At 46.6% G+C, this 19,355-nt stretch overlaps 1 protein-coding gene across 2 annotated transcripts in view; it reads right to left on the bottom strand.

Moving 5' to 3' along the window:
• Window positions 1-19,355, bottom strand: part of COL4A2 (collagen type IV alpha 2 chain) — a 173,618-nt gene that overhangs the window by 101,767 nt on the left and 52,496 nt on the right. For both annotated transcript variants that reach the window (XM_059041903.2, XM_067016634.1), the window contains exon 4: window positions 16,209-16,289. In XM_059041903.2, coding sequence (XP_058897886.1) covers window positions 16,209-16,289 — 81 coding nt within the window. The remainder of the gene's footprint in view (window positions 1-16,208; window positions 16,290-19,355) is intronic.

The following is a 19,355-nucleotide window of genomic DNA, read 5'->3' as shown; positions in this document are numbered from 1 at the left end:
ACCAAAACAATGGCTTTCCATAACAGCCACTGTGCTTGCCCCAGACAATGGGAAACTCAGACACACAAACAAAAGACAAACAACAGAAGCTTCCAAAAAGGCAAAGGAAACACCTGCTATTTTTTAACTGGAACAAGATACTAATGACTATTCCATATGAAGCCTTTAAAATAATACATGCTTCACCGTAGTGACCACAAAATGAGATTTAAAGCACTGTCGAAAAATAATGTTAAGGGGGAATTTTGTGTCTTTTCAGGTTATCTCTATTGGCAATAGGAGAAAACATGTTTATAGACAAAAAAAGGTTACTTGTCTTTCAGAAATAACATGTAAAAAAGGATGGCAATATATGCATAGATACCACAGACAACAGTAAAATGCCTCTAAATTTGAAACAATAGCATAACACTGATTATTTTGATTAAAAAATAGCAGGAGACAAATTCTAGGAAAGTGAAAGCATATGGATGCTACCTCTCCATTCCTGATTTGTCAGAAGGAGACTTAAGAGATGCTGAAATAGTTCACAAATCACATGTAGGAAAAATGGGTCAATCTGGAGTGGTCTTCAGAGACAGAAACTTTTTTTTTTTTCTTTTTTAACAAAAAAGACTATTGAAAAGTTTGGGGAAAGTTCTTCTCTTTGTGCCTGACCCCACCCCCCACCCCCCATGAAAGGTCCTTTCAGAGATCCATGTCCTAGGTGGTCCACGGGGCCCCAGGGCATCTGAAATCAATGGTACTATTGTCAATACCTCCTTGAAATATCCAGTGGCACACATTTCTTTTATGCTTTAAGTTTCTGTGAAATACAGTAAGGACACTTGAAGACTCCGGGGGGTGGGGGGCGGATATGGCATTTTTATTTTAAAAAAAGGAAAAGGTGAGGGGCTTCCCCTGGCCGCTCAGGGCGGGAATGGGACGTGGGATCTTGGCTGCGCCCGCAGGCGCCTCTCCCGTCTATGAGCCAACTCCCTGTTGGTTTATTCCAGGAAGTCCTGTTGACGCAAAGCCAACAGAATATAGAGATCCGTGGGGCAATAAATGGTGGAAACGGGAATGACAGTGAATTCCGGGAACGGCCAACGTCAGACCCGAGGCAGAAAAATTCAATTCCAGAGTTTATCTCTTACGGCGGAGTGACGCTGCCCGATGCAACTCCCCGAAGCACGGGAAGCGTCGATGCCCAAAGTAGAAGGATGCTTTCTGTCTTTGAAAATATTTCTTCCTGCTTGTTCATAGTGCTGAGGAACATCTGGACTAGGTTTAATATAAAAACTTGATAAGTGTAGAGAGGCACTAACGTATTCTCACAAAGTTTCAGGGCATTCAAAACGCACCCGGGGCTTTATTTTAAGTTCTAAGATAAGATTAGATGCTATAAATAACTAAAATCCCATGCTGAACACATGAATAAAGGGTTTTCTGTGATAGTAAATTGCTAGTCTCCTGGAAACATACACAGAAAAGGTATAATATTTAACAAATATAAAACACATACAATTAAAATACATAAATACACATGTGTGTGTGTATGCACACATATATGATGTATCCATTTCAAAAAATCTGAGGTTATTTACTGTAATATGCATATCTTAATTCTAAGAAGACTCATCTTATTCCAGGAACTTGGACTACTTCAGTGACTGTCAGGAAAGGATACAGGATGACAGTTCGGCATCCCTCCTCCTCCATAAATGTCAGTTTCAAAGCACTAAACTATTCATCTTTCGGATCAACATGCTATTTCCATGACTCATCTTTCTTTCCAAGATAACGGACATTTTTGAAGGGCACCCCCTCTGTTAAATTTTATTTTATTTTCTATTAAAGAAGTCTTTTTAATCTTCTGGAATTAAGGAGTTCATTTTCATCCACAAAGTTCTTTTTGTTTACTTCCTTCGTCTGATTATTCTACTTGAGCGTATGCACATGGCTACATATCCTTTTTCATCAATGCTAGCCTCAAAATAAAGTCCTAAAAATACCAGTGGTAATGAACACTTAGACATCTCCTTTTTGGTTAGTAGCCGTTTCATGGAATGTCTGTGTTTGAAATAGATCAGTACTACACAAGTAAAGATGCGTAAAAAAAAGATAAACGGCAGAAGAATACCCTCATTTCCACCATCTCCAAATCAGAAACTTTTAGCTCCACCTTTCAGCAATTTCACAGTAATCAAAGTAAAATCTGGGTCAAGCTTGAAAAATCAATCGCACAAATGGAAGACCAAGAGTCAAAAAGCAAAACCCCAAAGAAATACAACAAGAAACTTACTGAACGAAAAAAAAGGAGTTTTGGGTAGAAATATATCGCTCGTGAGCCAGCGCAATAGCGTGTCTGGTGAAAACAGGTGATGGGCTTTTACGACACGGTCCTAGAAGCACAGCAGCCAGACCAGGGAGGAAAGAGTCTCCCTTCACTTCACGCTGGTCTGGCAGCTGCTGGAAAGCCAGGTTCAAATCCGCAGGCCAGGACTCCAGAAGGGAAGTGAGACACTCAGAAGAAGGAGATTAGAAGGAGGGTACAATTTTCATATGAGCAATTGGTCAGGAAGTCAGGGGCACCGGTAATGCAACAGTTGACACTTTAATCTGAAAAAAGGTTAGGAGACCATGCCCTTCCCTAAGTTCTGCTGAGATCAGTAGATTTGGAAGCAATGGAGTCGTGATGGGGCCTGTAGAGGGACGGTGGAAGAGACAGCTCACTGGGGTCCCGGGAGCTTTGCAGTGGAAGCGAAATGCTAGAGGACGGCCATCACCAGGGCATCGGAGTTTGTGTGTAGTTGTGGGATGGGAGGGGAAGGTGGGGTTCCTGTTCAGGAAGCGAGCATGTGTCAAAGCTAAACCTTTCCTATGTCGCAATGTTCTCAAGAGCTTTGGTGACAGCCATCACAGCACATGCTGCGGTGGGGTGTCACCGCCCGTACGTACGCCGTGATGGTCATGCTGGTCCCATGAACCATTTGTCAATAGTCTTGAACTGTGCTCCTATCAATGGTACTACATTTTAGCGGTCTAATTGTAACCCAGCAGGACCCTATGCGGTCTTCCTGGGACACACCCTTCCCCTACATCCTCGGAGCTCAGGACCCTATGCGGTCTTCCTGGGACACACCCTTCCCCTACATCCTCGGCTGTAGCTCCTCTCTGAAGTTCCTAGATAATAGTATCTGATGCACATTTCTGGAGTTGTTTCACAGATGCTAAAAGCCCCACCAAATGGAAGAAATGATCTACTGGATGATCAAGAGCCCCCAGACCTACTGGTGCCTAAGGATTGATAACTTCAACCCCTGTGACACCACCCTGTTACCTCACCATTGACCAATCAGAGAATATTGTGCATGAGCTGATCACCCACCCTGTGATCCCCCCTCCATCACCCGGCCTCTAAAAATGCTTTGCTGAAACCGCTCGGGGAGTTTGGGGTTTTCTGAGTGTGAGTCACCCATTTTCCTTGCTCGGCCCTGCAAGAAACCTTTCTCTGCTCCAAACTCTGATGTTTCCGTTTGTTTGAAACTCACCTGAAGCTATTGATATAGCTATATTGTAACCAAATGCATAACTTTAGCCTTCTTGGATTTCAAATGAAACATCCTAATGCCTCTAGTTGACCGGGAGTTTAAACAAACACCTATTTAAATACAATACAATTACAGCACCAGTATCACTTTACTGTGTAACTTGTAGAGGTTAAGTCTATGTCTTCAGGATGTTCCTCAGTTCTTTTCTATACAACGCTTGAGGAGAAGCAGGCTGATGTCATGCCCCTGGCATCTCTTGATTTCAAAATATACTCTTTAAAGGCAAGAAACACACTGGCTTAGAGGAGAAATTATTTCAAACAAGATGTGAAGCTGACCAGGGAACAGAAAGAAATCTCCTAGGGGCGCAGATATGCTTGCTTTATTTCTTGTCTATGGCATGTTTTACACCGAGTTTCTTTTCAGTGAAGCTGTGGAATCAACCTTATTGTCTGGAAATTTTAAGTGGGATTCAGTGTTAAGCCAGAGTCCCAAAGAAAAATTCTGTTTTTGAGGACGAGTTGAACTTTTTTAGTTCAACTTTTAGGAGTTGGATTATTTTCTTTTGCGATAACATATCGTACTTTTCATTAATTGGGTATTTTTTAGTGAATTTGACTCTAGATATATATGAATCTATTCTGAGGTGTGTGTGTGTTGTGTGTATGTGTGTTGTGTGTGTTGTGTGTATGTGTGTGCGTGTGTGTGTATGTGTGTGTGCGTGTGCGCGCGTGTGTGTTTTCATTAAGTAACCAGGAAAGCCTCTAAGAACAGAATAACTGTTCATCAGTCTCAGATGTAGTCTTCCCTCCTTCCTGGGTAAGAGATGGAGAGATTGGTCAAGGCGCTGGGCCAGCAATTCTATCATTCTACCATGAGAAATACAAATATTTGTAAAACAGCAGGTGTTAAATGATGAGGAATTATACCCCCAAGGCCTTCGAGTGCGGAAGCCACCTTCCTGTTTCAGCATTTTGCTTGGATTATCTGGCCTCCTATTCACCCCCCTCTTTCTTTTGGGTTGTAATGTGTGCTTCGGGGCTGTGGGCACACAGTAAACTCTATTAAAGATTTTGTGCACCTCGCGGCTGCCCAGGTATAAGACAATGGGCTACTTCTCTGAGTTGAGTTGAAAAGAGTAGAATGTCAAAAGCAACATAAACAAAAGAAACCCGCTTCCTAGTCACAGTCACAGGGTTCTGGTTCATTTTGTCTCCAATCATTGCAAACTCATTCGTCCTCAAAGCCATGGCAGTGTGTGTTTTTTACTGAATTAAGAAAGGCTAGTCTTGTTGGCAGATGCTAAATACGGGTGCAGGGTATACAACTGACCTTGACATCAGGGTTCTTTCGAAATGTATCTTCACAAGGCGTAAAAAATGCCATTATCGCCATTTGGAGTGTATTTTCTCAAAAAATCATGCAGAGCTAAATACATACCAGCGCTTTAATTTTTATTATGGAGAGACCAACTTCACCATAAAATTCATCTGTCCTCTGTTTCTTTATTTAAAACAGACTTTAAGTTTGAAGAACAGTTAAGTGCTTTACAAAGACATTTTAATGAAAAACATCAACGGTGACAATGCAGCTAAGAACTTATTAGGCCAAAGATGTTATTTACCCATAATTAATTACTTCCATTTCATTTTGTTTTGCTTTCTTTCGCTTTTTCCTTTCTGGTTCCAAATCTTTAGGAATTATCCATCCTAACAGTGTTTTGAATACAAAAACTTTTGTTCCTATGGTGGGATTTTAGTGCCCTCGCAGGGGCTTAGGAGGAAACTGCCATCAATACAGGGCTTGTATTGGGTTACAGGAAGGTCTAGTCTTGCTTTGATTCTTCTAGAATTTAGTCTTCTAGACTGGACACAGAGAGGAAGGGGACAGGGATATTTTGATCTTTCTAATCAGTGGGGAAATATGCCCTTTTGAAGGCTTGCTTTCTACTTCCCATGTGAGTCAGACATCTGAAGACTTGAATGACCTGGTGTCTACACCACAATGGGCTAGTTTGGGTGGGATGCCAGAGGGCTCAGAATCACAGGCTGTTCAGGCTCTCAGGTTGAGCCGTTTCTTAAGAAAATTCTGAAATGCCTAAAGCCTTTAAAAATAAATTCAAATTCACCTGAATGCCAGTGACGTATGTAGCATCTTTGCCTTTGACTATCAAGGACACGGGTAGCTTCTTCTAATTCAAGAAGGAGAAAATAAGGCAGAGAAAAGATGACCCCCTCCCACTCTAGAGTGAGGAAATTGTGCCTGTGTCACTTGGTTTGGTCATTTCTGCCATTTTTCTCTGGTTATTATTTACTATCTCTGGAAGAAAATAGGAAGAGTAATTTCAAAAATGTGCAATCTACTCCTTTTCTCTTTATTACAGGAGCAAGCAGTCCAGTTTAAGAGTGCTTAGACACAGGACCATTTAGCCTCTTGTATAGGCTGCCCCAGTGAACTGGACAGGATGCCTTTTCCATATGAAGACTCAACCTCTCTTCCTACTGAGTGAGGGAAGACAAGTTCAGAGAACACGTTTCCATTTTCAGATGGCGTTTAGAAAGCACATCATGTTTGGTAAGAATTTTCCTCTGGTCATTTTAGAAATCCTGCAATTGTTTACTAAGGATGGACTGGAGGTGAATAAAACAAAACAGAGGTCTCTGAAAACTGGCATTCCTTCTCCAAGAGAAAAGGATACGCTTCAGTGCTGTACTTGTCAAAACATTCCATCGGAGGAAGGAAGACGATGGATTTCCACACGCAGAGCTTCAGTCCGGCTTCAAAGAAGAGGAGAACGTTCCTTTCTCTCACCCCGGTTTATCAGTGGTCTCTTGGAGTCGGTGTGAGGTTTTCAGTCAAAACTCAAAACAGTATTATTATCATTCTCCTGGCTCTGACCCACAGATATGTTTTCCTTGAGGCCATGAAAGGAAGGCCATTTCCCCAGAAACTGTCAACTTTGGACTGGAACCCAGTTAATCATTTTCTCACCATCCTTGGTGCTGATGGCTGGTGTGGATGGCCAGCCTCTCTGAGGTTGTTTTTTTTTTTTGCGGTACGCGGGCCTCTCACTGCTGTGGCCTCTCCCGTTGCGGAGCACAGGCCCCGGATGCACAGGCTCAGCGGCCACGGCTCACGGGCCCAGCCGCTCCGCGGCACGTGGGATCTTCCCGGACTGGGGCACGAACCCGTGTCCCCTGCATCGGCAGGCGGACTCTCAACCACTGCGCCACCAGGGAAGCCCCTCCCTGAGGTTTTTGATCGCTGAGGCCACTGCCCAGAATCCATGGTGCCCCTTGCCCACATGCATCGACCAGCCGGCCAGCCTCAAGCCATCATTTTTGTGCTTCTGCATACACCATACTTTCACCAATGTCCCAGTTTTCCATAAAAACATCTAATATCAGTCTACGGTCAAAGGGTTGGGAGAACAGGGACCTGCCTAGGTAAAAAAAAGTTCTTTTTTCTCTCAAGTTCATTCTCTCTTCTGCCTGAGCTCTGAGAATGTCTACTCTATGCTCCTTCTGTTTGGATGGAAATTCAGAAGGGAACAGAGGGGTGTGGTTCTCTCAGAAAGAGTGGGCTTCCCCTGGTATTTCTAGGGTGGTAGACACTTCAGGCAAGATTGAGTGTTTGTAGACACTAGGTAAGCCATCTTTCATTAGCAACACCTGGAGACAAGAGCACAGTATGATTTCTTCATTATGAAGGAATGTGGTCTAGGCTTCCAGAGTGACGTGCGTGTGTGTGTGTGTGTGTGTGCAGTTTCACCAGAAGAGGGACAAATGGATAAATAAAATACGTAGACATCTAGAATTCTTCCTCTGCACTCAGGTACTAAGCTGCCCCTGTGCCAGTGCTTCATTATTAATCACTGGTCATGTGCCTCTACTGTAAATGCTAAGTACTTTTTTTTTTTTTTTTTATCAATTATCTGCTCTGCTGTTACCATAGCAGCAGTGTCGTAGGCAATTCCTGTTATGGTTGATAGAGCCTAGGCCACAGCCACTACGATTAATTTTCACCAATGATTTTCATGATTCCTATTATTTAATGATGTATTTTACTGGAGGAGACATGGGAATCCAGGACAAAGTTCGTCATGCTTCAGATAAGGGACATGATGGTTTCAATGGCATGGAAATACATTTTTTCTCTAAGTGCTGACTTTCAATCATCAGATTCTGTCTATAATGGGGTTCTTTGAGTCCATGCAGTGAGGTGGTATTAACATTTCATCTTTTCAGGATTTAATAATGTATTCTTCCTTTCGGATGGGCTCCAAACTGGCCCGTTTTCTATCAAACTGTGACTAGTGTTAGAATGGTGCTTTGAAGCTAAACATTTCCCTTACTGGGGTGGGGTTGGGAGCAGGGGAGTAAAGCCAGAGGTGCCACAATTGCTTCTCTCTGCTCCAGCTGCACAATTAAATCATTCCTACAACACTGGACTGAGAGTCCTACTCTAAGAAAATGCCTGCGTAACCTTGCCAGAAAGAAGGCAAGGGTGAGGTTATGGTCCCAAGGTGGGGGGGCTGGGTCATCAAAGGTCTCCTGCAGATAAGAAGTTTTCAGAAGGGGAGGGTACCGATCGGAGCTCAAGTTGGCAAAGCAAATTCTCCTAAGAGGCCGTGGGGTTACGGTGGAGAAGGAGGGGACAAGTCAATTAAGAAATCGTTCTTCACCGACTGATGACACATTCTGTACATATACCATTTCCAATGTGCTGGACTCACGGGTCTGTGTATTTTTGCAATAACACCCTTTTTGTAAAGATATAAGCCCAGCAGGTTACAAGTCTTGGTCTTTCATGAAACGCTGACTTTACACTGTGCTTTCTTTTCATCTCGGATTTAATATCTAGAGTATTCTTACCTATTCACTATGAGTTTATTGTGTGTTTCTTCCACTCTCCACCTCGACACTCACAATTGTGATCTTGTATGAATACAGTAGTCACTGGCCGTATGGGGCTATTTTTATTTGAATTGTAATGAACTAAAATTAGATAAAAATCTAAAATTCAGTTTGTTCATTTCACTAACCACATTTCAAGCGCTCAAAGAGCCATGGTGGATGGTGTAGGTAAAGAACATCTCCATCTCTGCAAAAAATTCCTTTGGAGAGCATGGGCTAGAATATCAGCTGTAAAAGATTAGGGATATGAACTGCTCTGCTTATTCTGCATCCCTGGTGTCTAGATGGGGCCTGACACGTCATAGACGTGCAAACAGTATCTGTTGAATGAATAAATTTGCTTTTAAATCGTAGCAGCCAGCTACTACGATGTGTAATTATAATTGTAGCAGCCAACTACTGCTACGTGTAATCGACTGCCTGTGCGAGGGGGCCACGTTTCCCGGCACCTTTATTGACTAGAACTCGACCCCGACTGACTGGATCACCAAAGTTCCTCACCAGCTTCCCCCCAAGAGCTCTGTGACTTGGGCAACTTATAAGTCACACAGTTCCTCCAAGGAACTCTCTTGAAGGGCTTCTCGTCTCCCTGAATCAAAGGTTCTCTAAGACTCTTACGCGACCACCTTCTCTGACCTCACCTGCCACGAGTCTTGCCTCCTTGATCCGCTAGGGGCGCACGGGCTCCCAAGGGGGTCCCTTAAGTACGCCGGGCACACCCTGACCTCGGGGCCACCTCCGCTCTTCAGGGCGTCCCCTCCCACTGTTCACTGACCCAGCCCCTTCTCCTAGACACGTGCCTGGCGTGTGGGTGACCAAAAGATACAGATTTCAGTGTTGAATGACTGTAAAATTCCATTGTTAAAAGGAGGCTAGGGTTCTTCTTACCGTGGCAGACATAAAAGAAAAGCGTCACTTTAAAAACACATCGCTTATGTGCGATGTACAAATTAGGCAGGCATCGTCTACATCTGCCGAAGTTTTCCTTGCAGAAAGTAACGGAGTGATGGAGTTGGCTGTAGCCACAGTGGCACAGGGCTATAGCCAGAACCACTGCCGCTCCAGAGACGCACTAAAAATAAGCACACGATGTTGAAAGTAGGTGAGAGCTATGTGTCGACAAAGGTTATACAAGCTCAGAAGCCAGGAAGGGTTTCTGCTATTTCTGAATCATTCTTCGCCCTTTCTGGGCTGTGATAGGGCAGGAAATGCGGGCGATGACTCCCGTCAGGTCTGCTGAGCAGACCAGTAACAGGCCTCTGCCTGGAAAGGCAGCAGCTGGTTTGGAAAGAGGTCCGCTACGGCAGCACTGATGTTTCCATTTCGCGCGTGCACGTGTCTCCCCAGAGCTGAGACAGATGACCGTGCGGCTTAGGGGAACCCGCTGGAGCGGGCAGGGCACACACAGCACACACATCCGGAAGATCTATGCTCTGGGCATCTCCCCTTGCTCCACAGTGGCCACCCAGCCTTTAGATTTATACTGAGCATTTCAAAGAAAAAAATTCAGTTTTATTGCCATAGCCAGTTATACACGTTTGAGGGTGAGGTTTACGATTAGCGACGCACGACAGAAGATACCGCCATCAGCAAGACCACAGCTCTCCTTGGAAGAGACCTTGCCACGGTGACTGTGGTTCAGAGCTGCTCAGGGACCCTCTGCTCCTTTCCCTGATGCTACGCCTCTGCTTCCTGCATCTCCTCGTTGCTGCCTACCTGGGCTGACAGGCGAGGGCCAAAGACTGAGTCTCCTGCACCCCATCCATCCTTCACCACCCATCTCTGAGAGCTTTGTGTTCACACTTTGCTTCCTCTCTCACTCCGGTTTCTCTCACTTTGATTTATATTGCTGAATTTAAGGAATCTTGTGAGGTCGAGAATTATTTGCTCATACTTTGACCCAAGTCCAGGGACCCAAAGACTGTGGGAAACTCTTAGCTACATGAAAAAAAATGCAACAGCCAAACACAACTTGCCCCGGTTCTCAGCCTTTGCTTAAGTGAGTGAGCTTGTCAACTGCACCCGTCCAGGAGCTGAGGTTCCAGTCTTGGGTCTCCTGCTGCCAGGCCCGTGGAGGGTGAACGTGGGGGAGATGACTGCACACTGAGGGGAGACGCCAGGTCCCTCTCTCTGGGTTGGTGGTTCAGCTCTGGGACCAGTCACAGTGGTGGTCTCTCCTTTTCCCACCGCAGGTCGACAGCCCATCTAACCACCTCAATAAATCCCAACGTTTGGGACTCAATCGGTCTTTGTATGTACCAATTTCTGAATACCTGGTTGCGTAGGAAAACAGGCGCCTTGCTAAGGTTAATGCCATTAAAAGGCTGAAATCGCCTATCTGACCTGAGTTGATGGTCAAAAACCAAAGTGTCAGGGGAACAGGGACTTGACTGAGTAACTGAGATAATGAATTAAAATTGACCTCGGTTGGAAAAAATCTGAAAACTTCACAACCTTTTTGGTGAGGTGATGCACAAAGGCAAAGGCCTCTCTATCTGTTGAATCAGATGCCTCCCCTGCTCTCTCTCTCCTGTTTTCTACACTATGAAGCTTTGTATCACATGGAGGCAGTCACTCTGCTTTGACAGAAATTCTGTAACAGAAATTCTCTCTGATGCTTGCAGCTCAACTACCTTCCATCTCCACCATGTGTAGAGAAAGAAAGAAGAAAAAGAACAGAAAAAGAGGACAGGGCTTCCCTGGTGGCACAGTGGTTGAGAATCTGCCTGCCAATGCAGGGGACGCGGGTTCGAACCCTGGTCTGGGAGGATCCCACATGCCGCGGAGCAACTAGGCCCGCGAGCCACAAATACTGAGCCTGCGCTCCGCAACAAGAGAGGCCGCGATAGTGAGAGGCCCGCGCACCGCGATGAAGACTGGCCCCCGCCTGCCCCAACTAGAGTAAGCCCTCGCGCAGAAATGAAGGCCCAGCACAGCCAAAAATAAATATGAAATAAATAAATAAATAAAAATGTTACCATTCTTTAAAAAAAAAGAAAAAGAGGACAAAAGGGAGCTCTCCTACACTGTTGGTGGGAATGTAAATTGATATAGCCACTATGGAGAACAGTATGGAGGTTCCTTAAAAAACTACAAATAGAACTACCATATGACCCAGCAACCCCACTACTGGGCATATACCCTGAGAAAACCGTAATTGAAAAAGAGTCATGTACCACAATGTTCACTGCAGCTCTATTTACCATAGCCAGGACATGGAAGTAACCTAAGTGTCCTTCGACAGATGAATGGATAAAGAAGATGTGGTACACATATACAATGGAATATTACTCAGCCATAGAAAGGAATGAAATTGTGCAATCTGCAGAGACGTGCATGACCTAGAGATTATCATACTAAGTGAAGTAAGTCAGAGAAAGACAGATATCATGATATCATTTATATGTAGAATCTAAAAAAATGATACAAATGAACTTATTTACAAAACCGAAACAGACTCACAGACATAGAAAACAAACTTACGGTTACCAAAAGGGATAGCAGGGTGGGGGAGGGATAAATTAGGAGTTTGGGATTAACAGATACACACAGCTATATATACATAGGGAAATAACAAGGACCTGCTGTACAGCACAGGGAACTCTACTCACTATCTTGTAATATAACCTATGATAGAAAAGAATCTGGAAAAGAATATAGATTTACGTACATATATTTAAACCTGAATCATTGGCTGTATACCCGAATTGTTGTAAAGCGACTATACTTCAATAAAAAAACAAAAAGAAGAGAAAAAGATATGGGCGCTGGGCAGCTTTGTCTGGGGTGATGAGTATGTGACCGTTAGCGGTGGAGAAAGTCCGAGAATTCAGTTAGTTGCCTTTCTTTGTGGACAGCACCCCGTGGAGTACTGCTGGCTTAGGACTTACACTTTCTAATTACTCCAGTATACTTAATAGGGATTATTTGAAGCAGAAGCCCTCTAACAACAACAAAATCTTAACTCATTTCTTAAAATACGATATTTGTTTTTCTCTTTCTGACTTATTTCACTCTGCACGACAGCCTCTAGATCTAACCACGTTAACTCCTTTCTTAAAGTTATTGACTTTTTTGTATTCACTAAGCAACTGAAGAGACGGCTGGAAAATTGGTTAGAGAATCACAACTCTGGAGTCAAAACAGCGAAACCTCTTCTGTCTTTTCTCTGACTGGGTGCTTTTCCCCCATCCCCTGGAATCTCCTCCACACAGGTCAACATCTGGCCAGAGGTGTGCAGACACTAAAGATTACTGTACTGGAACACGAACTCATCTGAAAGTCGGAGAGCTCGAGTTCTGTTCTGGACTGAGACCGGAGCAAGTCACTGAGCCACAAATGTCACTGTCCTCCCACGAGAACTGGCAGGCGTGGCCAGGTCACCCTCTGCACCTCCCAGCGCTGGCCCGGGAGCGAAGCGTGCACAGACCGCGGGGCCTCAGCTCCCCCCGTTCCTGCCCCCGCTACCGGCTTTCTGGAACGATCCACGGGGCGGCTGGCTCTGTCTGTGTGACGCAATCCTCTCCCCGTGACAACGCGCCGCCCGCCACTCCAGGCCGGGGAGTCTGGCTCGATACAGAGCTTGCTCTTTTGGTTAGGATGAGACAGACGTCCTTTGGAACCCGAAGCCACAGTACCTTTGTGATTTCTGCTGAGAGTCTACAAGTGACCCGGCAACAGACGGTCTCTGGTGCTGGCTGTCACCATGGTGAGGAACACACTAGCTGGACGCCGTGCCCGTATAAGGCCGAGCGAGCCTGGAGCTCGGGGAGTGCGGCTCTGCGGCCAGGCGCTGTCACGGCGGCCGCGGTGGCACCGAGGGGAAAGCAGACAGCAAGGGACCCCAGGGGAAGCTGTGGGAAAGAACAAACTATGCACACGGCTCTTGGAGCCGCGAAATCCACCCCACGGCTATTTTTGTGCATTACATTACTTCTGAAAAATACCACCAATCCAAAAGCAGGGCAGAAATAGCTCTGCTCTCCATAGGACCTCATCTGGGTAGACTTGTTAATGAACAAATATTTAATATACATACACCAGGTTCGTAGAACGGACATAGACATTCTATTTTCATAAATGACTGCATAAAGTATATGCGACTGTCCTAACAATAAACATCTTCAGTAATACACTGGGCTTACCTTGTAGACAATGATAAATGGGGTTAGTTCTTTCTCCTCACGGGGTTTTCTTCTTATCTCTTACTTTCGGTCATTCCTATCACCTTACTGACCAATATTCAATAGCACACCTGAATCAGCCGGGCAGCCTCGGGTGCTGACAGTTAGAACCACCCGGCTTGGATCTGTGTGGTCCAGGAGCGGGGCCTACGTCTCTCTTCATGACTCCAAACACTCCAGAGTGGCACCTGTAGGCTAGTCCCCTGGCTGGGTCCCGCTGGCCCTGGGTCTTGAACAAACTATCCGGACACTTGCCGAGTCTCAACTTAGTTTGACCAAGATTGATAATGTGTCTGCAGAATTAAAGGAAAGTCAAGCCCACGCCAGGTTACTCGTGTTAATGAAATTAACCAGAAGGCGGCATTTTCTACTTTTGGGCAATGCGTACAAACAGAGTCGAGGTATTTTCTTCATCAGGGATGACAGGAAATAACACCTGTGCTGTAAACTTACTAAACTAGAAAGACCAGGGGATCTGCAGAAATTCTCTTCTGATGACCTCTTTGAGAAGACCCTCAGCGTCATTTAAGAATCCACTGCTGGGCTTCCCTGGTGGCGCAGTGGTTGAGAATCTGCCTGCTAGTGTAGGGGACACGGGTTCGAGCCCCGGTCTGGGAGGATCCCACGTGCCGCGGAGCAACTGGGCCCGTGAGCCACAACTACTGAGCCTGCGCGTCCGGAGCCTGCGCTCCGCAACGGGAGAGGCCGCGATAGTGAGAGGCCCGCGCACCGCGATGAAGAGTGGCCCCCGCTCGCCGCAACTAGAGAAAGAAAGCCCTCGCACGGAAACGAAGACCCAACACAGCAAAAATAAATAAATAAATAAATAAAACTCCTACCCCCAACATCTAAAAAAAAAAAAAAAAGAATCCACTGCTGTGCAGACAGCATCACGTATGGAACTACCTTTATGGAAGAAAAGCGTTCTTGTAAAAGCATTACGGGAGTTATGTTCACATATTGGTTCTACGTTAGCTAATCAGAAAGAGTGAAGAAGAACAGACCCAGCCCCCTGCTACTCAGTCTGGGTTCTGTTTGGCAGATCCCCGAGAGAACGCAGGTCCTATCAGAGCCAGGGTCCCTCCAGCTCAGGCATGTCTCACAGATGCTTGGATACCACTCGTTTGCCTTCTCTGTGCCTGCAGAAGGCTGAGCGAGCCAAGCACTGGGAGGGGAGAGCCCTGCAATCAGGCTGTTCACCACTGCTCCAGAACCATCGCTAGGAAAATCTATTCCAAGGGACCCCAGGGGGATTTAAGCCTCATGGGACGGTTTCCATATATTTAAAAATACTTCTCCTCATTAAATGCTGATAAAGTATCTTCAACTAGCAACTCCTTCAGCATAAAGTCCCCACTCCAAGCAGAGGAGCCCTTTACTAAAGCAACAGCAGCAAAAAACCGTCACGATGAACACAGCCCGTGGAGACAGAAGCTTTGACCTCCCGGCAGAAGGTCAGTTGACCTCCTCAACTGTGAGCTATGCCACTAAAATGAGGGTCAGTCGCATGTTAGTACATAAGCCCACCGCATTGGTAAAGGGGTTCCCTGCCACGCCTTTTACTTATTTGCCTTTTGGGGGCGACTCAGGTAGGGAAGGATGTAGGGTATAACACCCAGCCTCAGAGGTGGGTCTCCAACCAGACGTCTCTTCCTCCTGGTGGGTGGGAGCGGAGCACGGCTACTTTGAAAACTGACTTCAGAATTCAACTTGGTGAGACGCATTTGGAGCCCCTGAGGATGGCTGTAATTCCCGGTTCCCACAGGGACAGGGCGATGCAGGCGAGAAGCCCCAGCGGCCTCTTACTACCTGGCATCGGACAAACTTGAGTCCTAGAGGGAACTGCGTGATTCCAAAGCGTAAGGACTCAGACGACTTTGTGATGTAAAACGAAATACCGCCCTCCCCACGGTGGCACACACCCAAATGGGCTTAGACATATAAACATATAAACGATTCCTTTTTAAATCAGCAAAAATACCAAGACTCAAACGTCAGCTTTAAAGGCAACCCTTTGATTGAACATATGACCCCCCAAATCAGGTCCATATTTCAAACTCTGCCAGATGTTACGGTGATAACTTGGGGGGACCGTTTTTCTCTGACTTACCTATGAAATGGGCTTCACATAAAGGGCATTCCGGCGACGAGTGGGATAATTTTAAAAGCCAAAGCGATTCTCAGTGGTATAAGGCCAGCGCCCTCTAGTCTAAATGGATATTGCAGTATAAATGCGACTATGCTTTCCTTAGGCAGTGTTTCTACAAAATGTATGCTTATAGATGACATTAATATAAAACGCAGTTGCATTATGCGTACCTATATGCATACACATGTGTATTTATGACAACAAACAAGAGAAGAGAGGCTTGAGAAAGTTAACGCTGTTCTCAAATTATTAAGGAAGTGGTATAAATCGACCCAATTTTGCATTATATTATTGTTTGCTTTGTGGAAAAGAACGCGCCTGTATTAAATTTCTTAGGACCGTATGCAAATGACTTAACCAGGCAGGATGCAGCACCCCGTTCAAAATGGATGTGTAAGGAAGATAACACTGCAGTGTCGCGACTTACCCATCCTCCCTTCTCGGGATAGCACTGGCAGCCGCCACTGCAGTCTCTCCCTCCACAGGGCACATCGAACTTCTTCACGCCCTGCAAAAATGAAACACAAAGCAGAGAAGTTACCACAACACTGCAGCTACGCTAGGCGTCACGGTGCCAGGTGCTGAGAGCCCTTCCAATTCTAACAACTACTCATTCAAAACATTCAGGAAGTCTTTAAAAAAACCAGAATTTAATTTTCAGAGCCGTTTTAGGCCCACAGCAAAAGGTACAGAGACTTCATGCACAGCTCCCCCGGGCCCCAACCTCTCAACCAAAAACATCCCTCACCAGACGGGACATTCGTTACCATCAGGGAACCTCCACGGACACACCATCACCACCCAAGGTCCACAGCTTACATCAAGGTCGCCCTGGCTGCAATAAGCCTTTTCTCGGTGCCTACTAAAGGCCAGATGCCAAGCTAGATCCTGGGGCTCGAAAGTCAAGGAGAACTTTGCCTGGATCCAGGCATCCATGTGAAGCGAGCCTTGGATACTGCGTTAAGCCCTTTAGTTTGGAGGAGGCGTCCAGGCACGTAGGAAGCAGCATTTCATTCTGCCTGGCAAGGTGGGGGATGGATTCTGGGAGGAGGCGTCCAAGGCTGAGTAGGATGGGGTTAAGATAAACGCGCAGGGCACTGCAGGCCCCATCACACGGCACAGGTCCCGGTGAATTACGGGGAGAAGGGGCTTCTGATCCGGAGGCAGAATATGCAAATACACCTGGTAGGATGACAAATCTTCAGCTCCATCCCAGGGTACCCGGCATCCCCAGAGAAGCCCCCCGCCCCTTCCCTTTCCCTGAGACGTGCTCATCTGGGGCGCCGAGGAGGAGGGGCTGGGGAAGAGGCTTTTCCTGAGGATTTATTCAGTCGGGTTGGGGTGACCTCAGTGAACTTTTCATCAGACACCGAGCTATAACTCTTTGATGACTTTAGTGGATGACTGGGCGAGCTTTCTGGCTGGACGAGGAAAAATGCATTTACTTCTTGCCCTCGATCTCAGAATTTCAGGCCAAAGATGGGCTTGGACACTGCACCGTGTCTGAGCTCTTCCTTTCAGACTGTGTCCACAGCACTCAATATTTTGAGTAGGAAACGACAATCAGATTGGCCCTCTTCTCCCCGCTCTCTCTCTGCTCAGCCAAGTGTCAGCCCTGCCCACTCCCCGCCCCCATCACCCCCGACGGGCGAGCGAGCGCAGCCGGTCACTGGGGAACCTCCGTCTGGCTCGGCAGTCTTGGCCAGACCGTTTGGAGCCCCCATGGAGCCCATCCGGCGGGGACCCTGGGCGCGGTGAGCTCTGGTGAGCACTCAGCCAAACCTTACGGAGCAGACAACGCTTCCCGACAACCGAGCCCGTCCCAGCTTCCAACAAAATCGCATTTCACCGTAGCGACTCCATCCTCTCCAGAGCTGTCTCCGTGACTAAACAGGGGGTCACCTGGGGACTCCCTCTGTCGTTTTCTGCCTGTTTTTCGCGTTAGCACATCTGCCAGCACCTTCCCTGCTCCCGAAGGCTCGCGTCAAGACGCGGAGGGAGCTGCCTGGCCACCTCGGCAGCTCCGTGCCCTGGACGGCCAGCCCTAGTGGGCCCACGAGCAAACCCTGACTCCACAGCATCTGGCCAGAGCTGCCCTTAGACACCGGGTCAGCAGTGCACTGTCCTTCCTGTAGAGATGATACATTCCTTTCCTTCGCTAACCACTTTCCACAGAGAGGTCTCATTTGAGAGTTTCACATTTTTTGTTCTTATTACCATTCTTTACCTAATCTAAAGTCGGTGGCATCAGTCACTACTTCGAAGAATTCAAAAAAACCTGAAAAATCTCAAACCCTTTAAAGAAACCAGCACCTCCAAAGCCTTTTGAATCTCTTGGTTATCCTTCTGTCCTAAAGTAATGAGACAGCCCAAGCTCCATAATGTACGAGCAAACATGGGTAAAATCGTTTCATGCTCTCCAAATATGATACAAGGTAGTTGCCAATTTTTTTTGTTTTGTTTTTTGTTTTTTTGCGGTACGCGGGCCTCTCACCGCTGTGGCCTCTCCCGTCGCGGAGCACAGGCTCCGGACGCGCAGGCGCAGCGGCCACGGCTCACGGGCCCAGCCGCTCCGCGGCACGTGGGATCCTCCCGGACCGGGGCACGAACCCGCGTCCCCTGCATCGGCGGGCGGACTCTCAACCGCTGCGCCACCAGGGAAGCCCTGCCAATTTTTTTTATGGCTTCAGCGTGTAACTTCAGTGGGGCTCATTTTTAAATCCCACGATTTTGCATAGTTGGTTTTTTTTAACCGCCAGCCCCGTGCCAAGCCATCGGCCTATGGATTATGATGAGAGCACCGAAGTGAGAGGAGCCTGGATGGGCCGCCGCATTTGTACTCCATCATGGACGACTGTGACGTGAAGAGGTGCCTTGGCAAGGTGTCCCGGGCTCACACAATCCTGATTCATTTACCAGTTGTTTGGAAAGGGCAGGGGGACGCCTCAGGCTGAAAGGTGAAGCATAAACTCCTATTCCCCATCTGGTGTTTCACATGCTCTTTTTAATTTTGATTTTAAAGCCACCTGCCAACTCCCTGTATATAAATCAATGGTTGAAATGATTTTAATGGTTTCAAATCGATCTAACAGACTTTCTGTTCTAGGTTTAGGATATGCGCTGGATTTAGTTATAGCAATGAGTTCTTCACAACCCGCTCAAAATTCAATAGCACTTTTCTGCTTTTGGAACTAAGACTTACAGGCTTGAGAACTCCTGGCTTCAATGCTTTTCCACCATGTGTGCATCAGACACCCTGACACAGGAGGTGAGGGAGACATTGTTGAGAAGCAGCCCTCCACCCGACAAGCCAATTTCCATCATGGAAACTCCAGCCCTCGTGTGTGTGTGTGTGTGTGTGTGTGTGTGTGTGTGTGTGTGTGTGTCCCCCATCAGCATCTCACATATCCTACAGAGGGGCTCTTCAGAATTCCAACAGCGACAAGAGCCCTGAGTGCCTCCTTCTGGAATGTCAGGCCCCCAGGATGGACAGAAGTGTTTACTTTACTGGGGCAGGGCAAGCGCTCCAGACATCTCTCAGGGACTGAACAAGTCTCAGGCTGAGCCTTGGCAT

The sequence above is a fragment of the Kogia breviceps genome, chromosome 16, assembly GCF_026419965.1.
Source record: "Kogia breviceps isolate mKogBre1 chromosome 16, mKogBre1 haplotype 1, whole genome shotgun sequence".
NCBI classification, from domain to species: domain Eukaryota; kingdom Metazoa; phylum Chordata; class Mammalia; order Artiodactyla; family Physeteridae; genus Kogia; species Kogia breviceps.
This window is presented reverse-complemented; position numbering and strand designations above follow the sequence as displayed.